This window comes from Hyposmocoma kahamanoa, unplaced genomic scaffold, assembly GCF_003589595.1.
Source record: "Hyposmocoma kahamanoa isolate Upper Pololo Valley unplaced genomic scaffold, ASM358959v1 91, whole genome shotgun sequence".
Taxonomy (NCBI): Eukaryota; Metazoa; Arthropoda; class Insecta; order Lepidoptera; family Cosmopterigidae; genus Hyposmocoma; species Hyposmocoma kahamanoa.
In genome coordinates this window covers 594,992-602,716 of record NW_020654684.1, presented here as the reverse complement: position 1 = coordinate 602,716, position 7,725 = coordinate 594,992, and the positions used below count along the sequence as shown (strand labels likewise).

Sequence of the window (7,725 nt, the reverse complement as noted above, 5' to 3'; positions counted from 1 at the left end):
ATTCCTGTCCAGAACAAGTGCTGTGTCACTCGGAGCTTTAAATCGCAAAGATCTAATTGACACTGTGCCCATCTCTCTGAGACATAAGTTGAAAAGCCTCATGTGTCTGTAATTTCACCAGCAACCTTACTTTTCAAAACTGTAACGGATCAGAGATTTTCTTCACGAAAACCGAGCACCAAATAAACTTTACATGTCTCAAAATGGTAGGCTGTAAGTGTAATAAAGTTTCCTTGCCAGCTGCACTTCCGACATTCGTCAAGTTATTTCAACTGTGCTAACTTGCACGCGCTGTTGGAACCATAATGTACCGTGACTCGAAACTTGCTGCACCAGATGCCATCGATAGTATTTCAAATAAGTCCAAGTTAGTGTTGGAAATGAAACTAAATCTTGAATTGAAACTTGGTTAATACCTTGAATTTCGAAACTGTTCTGTACAAATGGTACATTGAAAACGTAATAAGTGTCAGTAACTGATATTCTTTGATGGACTTCTAAGCTTTCTCACCTCAACAAAGCAATTATTAATACCTTTATAATATGCATAGGAAATGGAAGGCTATGGTCTCTGCCTACTCCGATGGGAAAAAGACGTGAAGTGTATAATATACTTTTTCTACTACTGTACTTTAATCTGTTAATTATAACTTCATAAACCATATCTTCATAACCATAAAAATTTCATAAAAGGTATACACAGAACTATAATGAGTTCCAAAAAAAGAACGTCGTATAATTTTCTAATTATAATATCAATTAGGACGCTCTCAAATTCTATACTGCCTCCCATTGACTTACAAATAAATGGACGACGGGTCTAATACAAAAACCACGAAAAAAATGTCCCAAGTCAACCTATTTAAACGTAGTGACATATAAAGGAATATGAAAAAGCTAAAACGTTGAATTTAAATTGTAATGTCATTGCAGTACTGTCTAATTTTGCTTACTTCGCTGTCAGTCGAACAAACGAAGACTAAAGCGTGAATGACGCTCTGTATACGATTTTAACGCCCTATAAGTTCGGACACTTTTTAGCGCGGGCCCGACGTCCATATAATTGTAAGTCAATGCTGCCTCCTGATTGGTTAAGTTAGGCCTAAAAGTCTTACGAGCGGTGCATAAATCTTTATAAAAAAAATATGATAATGAAGTTAAAACGCATAAAGGATGAAAAAAAAAGTTAAAACGTTATAACATAAATGCCATAGACATTTGATTACATGCGGTACTTGGCCACTTCTATTCTATCTCTTTGGCTTTTGTTTGTAGAGTTTGTTTGACATTCGTCTAAATTTATTAAGAGGCTGTATGATGGAACCTTTGCCTTCGCTAATAAATGGGTGAAAATTTATTTAAAAAAATTGCTTCTGTTGTTAAAAGGTTGTCATGGATTGTTAATACAATATACATTAAATATTGCTTCCGTTTCATAATTTTATTTGGGTACTCGAAGAAAAAGTATTGTATGCAATAATTACATACTTAGGTCTTAAAATCTCATGCTACTCGGCAATGCCTCTTATTCCATTATATTATCCAATTATATTATTTCGTAAGAAGCACTATCGAACACGTTTAATTTTTGTAATGGAATACAAGAAAGAAATTATTCTCAGTTTTGGCTGTATGGCGCATTAGTGCCTTCGCCTTTTCCAATGGAAAAAATAGAACCAAAAAAAAATTGTCAATGACATATGATGAATCAACTTGAAAATATTTAGATATATTCCTAGAAATTGATTTCATTTTGTTATCGGAATTGTCGATTCTATCGATGAAGATAACACAGCCGTAGTTGGATTGTCCTGTGTACCTTATCAACAAAGCGAAATCCTGGTCATGATGAACATTGACCACAAACATATTCGTTATCCACATTGCATTGTATGGACTCCGATCCCACTCTTGACGTGAGTTTCTACCGCATCAGAAATGTAATCACAATTCTAAATTTAATAGGACAGTTCATATTCGCTCACATTAAACTAATTGAATAGCTAAGACAGCAAAAGCCCATAGATTACTAAGCTGAAAATTTTAGTCCCTCACGTAAATGCTCATTGAATAGCCGGAATTACTAAGCCCTAAGAGTGCTTTAAATACGGCGACTGTTAGCAGCGACGCAAATACGTTCGTGCAACGCGCGTTTGCATCGCTACACTTCCAATTCATAGGTGTTTGCATCGATGCAGTTGCGCGTTTGCATCGATACCAACGCGCGATTACATCGATGCAAACGCGCGACTGCATTGATACAGTCGCTTATTGTCTTGGATAGATATGGCAACACTGCCCGCGCCCCGAGCGGGCCGCAGCCGTAAAATTAAAAAACAAAAATCTAAATATCTCTTCACGAAACGGTCGTCGCCGTCGCACACTTCGCTAAAATTTGTAATTTCTTTTTCTCGAATAATTTTACTATAACTTAATACAGTCCACTAGCATTGTATTTCCACTGGGCCTATAAACTTATGTTGAATAATTATTTGCGAAAAATCTGTAGAGATTTATGCACATTATTTTGTTTTAATAATTGTACATGTAAAAGTGAAATTAATAAATACACTAAATAAATAAATTAGTTAATTAATTTAAAATGTGCATCGCGTTTGTATCGCGTTTATATCGCGTTTGTATTGCGTTTATATCGCGTTTGTATCGCGTTTATATCGCGTTTGTATCGCGTTTATATCGCTGCTAAAAGTAGTCGTGTGTAACCGCTCTTGTTACAAGCTGAAAATTTTAATCCCGCACGTAAATACTCATTGAATAGCCGGGATTACAAGACCCTAATTACTAAGCTGAAACTTTGAGGGTCGTATTCTAGAACTCTATTCAATGCTCAAGTCAGGATTCTAATTGAAACACAAGCACTGGAAATACGACCCTAATGGCAGGGACTTGAGTATGATTTCGAGTGCTTTGAATCATACTCAAGTCCTGACTTGAGCATTGGGTAGAGTTCTAGAATACGACCCTCAGTCTCTCACACGTATACTTATCGAATAGCTGAGATCGCAAAAGCCCTTACATTACTAAACTAAAAATTTAAGCCTTGCACACAATACTCATTGCATTGCTGACTGCAAAAGCCTTAAATCACTAAGCTGAAAATTTGACTCCGGTGAAATTTTAAAAAGGGCACCGCCAATAGACTAAAGAAGAAGAAGAATCATTGCCACAATGTATTACTGAACACACAAATAAACATTGAAATGCAGATATATGAATCATAGTTTGCCACAAATTACACCGCAACGATAAAATCAATAAGATTAATAGTCTTCACATTAAGTATGTACTTACGTTAAATTCCTAAATCAGACATAACAAGGGTTGAAGCACAACAGAAAAACTTAACAGCAATGTCACATAATTTGTAAATTTCACGTTTTTTTTTAGATGGTTCTGTCCACTCCTGGGACACATGGGCATTGCCTATTCATCGGGAGTTATTAGGGACTTTTCATCATCATACACGGTTTCGGTAGACGATTTTGCATTTGGAAAGCCCACAAAGTACTGGCAACTAACCCCAAATAAGGTCCACGGCGGACAGGACGCATGGGACGGAGCAATCGACGATGCTTCGAATATTTATAGCAAGAGACGGGTAACAGTTTCGTTATTTTCTTATTAGATCCAATAATCTGCATCATTAAAAGATGTGTAAGCCTTAGAATAATAACGCATAGAAACCTAGTCCGCACACGCTAAGTGAGGCATATTGAAGCGCTCCCAATGGGCCTACATGAGCGGGCCGGCCGTCAGTGCTCAAGGTCAACTTGCACCGCGAACAGCTCAAGAATTTTAGCTAAAAATGACGAAATGTGCGATGAATGAGTGTAAAAATACGTCAGACAAACATAAAATAAATACTAACATCACATTCCACAAGGAAGTAACGAGTTCCAACTTGTATTTTTATATAAATATTCACTAAAACCGAAAATTAACCTACTACTAAAACTAGCCTACATGAATTTGATTTTTGCCTCACTTGTGACAGTTCGTTTGATATGAAACTATCATTCTATGCGTTATTATTCTAAGGTGTAAGCTATATTTTGCGCCAGTTCTTGCCAATCTGTTGTCTTGAACCTAAAGACTTTATTCGTCGTGCCACTTTCATTGTGCGAAAGTCTCTAGACATTTTTCCTTCATTTCCTTTCTACATATCTTCCAGCTTAATGTTGTATGTAAGTCTTCCTACATGCAACAAAAAAATTATTAGCATTAGATGTCATCGCACATTTCTACGATAAATAAAAAATCATTTAGCCCCCCCGGCTTAAAAAGAGAGGAGTTAGAAGTTTCAAGCCTCTTGGTGTGTATCTGTGTTTATAGATAGACATCTATCTATATGTCTGTGTGGCGTCGTAACTACTAAACAGATGAACTAATCTCTAGGGTTAAATTGGCTTTGACGAGTTGTTTTCGTACAGATCGTGACCTTATTATGTTTTTTATCTTAAAAACAAGACTTTTGTAAAGATAGACTGAATGAAAAGGTTCATATATCTCTCACAAGATGTCGCTAACGGCGTTGAAAGCCGACAAAATCCAGTACTAAGATTCTATAACACACACAGAAGAATTACAATTACTTATTAACTGTACCTTAGTTGGGTCGAAGGATTTTTTTTTGTGTTCGATCTTTGTATAATTAATTAAAACAAATTATTAGAGTAATTGTTATAATTATTAATACAAGAAAGAAACACCTAGAAAAAATTCCTTTGATCTGGTTGGACTCGAAACAACGTCTTCTAACTAACTGTGCCAGACGCTATGCGAATTAAGCTACGGAACGAAATTTTAGCCGTAGCGCCATCTATGAGAAAACTATGAAAGTATTGCGTCACCCAGTTAGGCACCTTTACAGCTATTACCGTTCGAATCGATGTCGATATTCACTGTAATTATGTGTTTTTATTGAATGTTAAAATGTTTCACCAACACGATGTTCAATTATTTTTTTGTGAAATTACTCCAATAGTTTGTTATAATTATTAAGAGGGAGCATGCCAAAAAAGTTTTGACGTAGGCTCAGCCCAAATTTGTGAAACAAATATATGCCTGAAGTTCACGTGACATGCGACAGGAGATGTTGAATTTTGCGCATTAAAAGTACCAAATTCGTTTTAGCGGAATAACTCTAAAAGTAAAGGGATTAAAAAAAATCCGTAGTGACAGTTGTCGATCATGCATAAATATAATTAATTATCTAATTTTTGTCCTAATAACCTGTAACATTTCGAGGATAAATCGAAAAAATGTGAAAATTAGACGTCATTTCGTGATTTTTATCTATCGAGGAAACTTTATTGTTTTATGTTTCTGATTAATTTCTATGCTTGAATATATCGTGTAGTTACTCATACAATATTTTATTTCTAACTTTAAAGTGGATATACCCCTCTAAAATCAAATCGAAGATTAGGAATTTTTCCTCTGCTCCCTCTTAATACTCGTACAAAGATCGAACACTCGCGCCAGACGCTATGCCAACTAAGCCACGACCCGAACCAGCTACATTACGAATTTTTCTATGTGCTTGTTGCAGACTGTTGTTTTGGTATTTTAACGACTTTTTTTACCGTAGCGTCATATGTGAGAAATCTATGTATTGGTTCAATGTTTTTTCTTTAATTTTTTTTTTCAGCACAACATATGTTGCGACAACTGCCACTCGCACGTGGCGACTGCCCTGAATATAATGAAATATGATAACTCAAATAACTGGAACATGGTAAAGTTAGCATTCTTCATGATCCCATATTCTAAATATGTCAGGTGAGTTGTTGGATCAATTACTTACTTATGACAAAGAAAGATCTGAATCTTATTTTCGGGAGTATAGGACGAAGAATCTCAGTAGGGTTAGCATGCCAGGGCGCAACTTGGCCAGAGCGACATAAAGGGCGAAATATTCTTTTAGTAGCAGAAAGAGCCCCAAACAGTTCGTCCAGTGAAGTACTGCCACCTTACCTATTTCTGCCGCCAAGCAGTAATGTAAACTGCGTTCCGGTTTAAAAGGGTTAAGGGCGCTGCCGAAATTACAAACAAATGGAACTTGTCAGCTTACGTCTCAGGGTAACGGGCGCAGTAAGAGTTCCCCTAAGATATTTGCTCTGAGTGGCACTGCGGCTGTTATGGATAGGCGTGTCGCCTATCACCAGGCGCACACCTCGTTCGTCCCGTCACATAGTATTGTAAAAAAAAAATAGGTATCGTGAGAATTTTAAGAAATCGTTTTTACACTGTATAATCAGTATATATCGTCAATTTTACTATATTTTTATTTCCAATGTGATGGATTCAACACCTTCACTGTTATGCGAAACCAAAGCCATTTCAGGTTGTAAAGACTTTTAGGTGTCGTTTAACGGTCTCTTAGTTATCGAAGTCGTGTCCATCCAAAGAACTTTGTGAAGACCGAAACAATGTCTATGTCGGGAGATTACGGTGGATGATGTAATACGTCTTAAATTAACTGCAATCTTTTTGACGGATTTGTAAAAAAATGTGGCCATGTCGATCTAAGACACTTTACGATTAACCAGTTCTAGCCGTTTTTCATGACTTATAAAATTAAAAAATTCCCGCCTATTTATAAATGCGCGCTAAAATAATATTTTTTAAATGACCATAGACAATATAACATAGAATTAAGAAATTTAGAAAATGCAAAAATTCGTAATTTTCTCTCGACTTTTCAGTAATTCAAATATTTATGTACAAATTATTTTTTTCAAAGAACTGATAATGTTCTGCTTCTTTTCAGTTGTTGGGCATTTGTGAAGACATGGCTTCCATTCGTCTTAGCAGTGGTGATGATAATTGTAGGCTGGTATATTTCAACTAAGACCAACTTGATACAATAACATAATATAACATAAATACATAAATTTGTAAATCGTCCTTCAGGACCTCAATTTTCGGTTTAGAACTTATCGTCTTCAACCGTAATCTCGTGACAAAATCGTTCTAGTCGTGGGTTGTGTTATATTTAAAAAAAGGATCAACTATTATTGGAGAATAATTACTTTGAAAATTTAAGATTGTACCTATTAAGACGGCCGCCCACGATTCGTTAATAGTTAATTATGTGGTCGGCGTGCATGCGAGGAAATTGGTATCACAAACCGTGAGAGGTCGCCTTTACTCATAAGAAAAATGTCAAATACGGCAGTTAACGGACGAATTGTAGATATATGCAATATAACCTACTCTTATAATCTATAATTAAAATGTTTATGTTGACCATACCTTCATTTTTCAAAAACCTACTTACACTTTAAAATGCCATTTCTTTTAATGTAAACTCAATGTGCATTCAAGTATGCAAGTAAATTATTTTAATGAATCTATAAACGCTTTACATTAATACGACACAGGCATAGACTAAATCTAGACGTCTGAATACCCAAGAAATGTATAAAAGAAGAGTTCAGTTATCTAACTCATTGTTCAGTACTTTGTTTGTTATAATTTACTTTGTGGTATAATAAAGTGTTTACATGCAAAAGAGATTAACATTCTTACACTAACGTCACAGTACATTTATGAAAATGTTATTTATGTTAAGAAAAATATTAATTTTTTTATGAAAATAGACTAGCTGTTCTTGACAGTTCTCTTGACAAAGTATGTATACGCTTCTATAATAAGATTCAGATTGATATTCAATATTTGCCACTTACGAGTTTTAAAACT

General features: G+C 35.3%; 1 protein-coding gene across 1 annotated transcript; it reads left to right on the top strand.

The window, feature by feature from the left end:
• The first annotated feature begins 203 nt into the window (after window positions 1-203).
• Window positions 204-6,980, top strand: LOC113236293 (transmembrane protein 222-like). The gene is made up of 5 exons (XM_026472304.1): window positions 204-213; window positions 1,796-1,916; window positions 3,409-3,619; window positions 5,672-5,802; window positions 6,794-6,980. Exons 1-5 carry the CDS (start codon window positions 204-206, stop codon window positions 6,891-6,893), a joined length of 573 nt encoding a protein of 190 aa, XP_026328089.1. The 3' UTR covers window positions 6,894-6,980.
• The last annotated feature ends 745 nt before the right edge of the window (window positions 6,981-7,725 follow it).

Excerpts from the sequence above, each read along its gene's own strand:
- LOC113236293 (XM_026472304.1), top strand. Across the intron at positions 3,620-5,671 it reads ATATTTATAGCAAGAGACGG|CACAACATATGTTGCGACAA; the intron begins GTAACAGTTTCG and ends TTTTTTTTTCAG. Across the intron at positions 5,803-6,793 it reads CCATATTCTAAATATGTCAG|TTGTTGGGCATTTGTGAAGA; the intron begins GTGAGTTGTTGG and ends GCTTCTTTTCAG.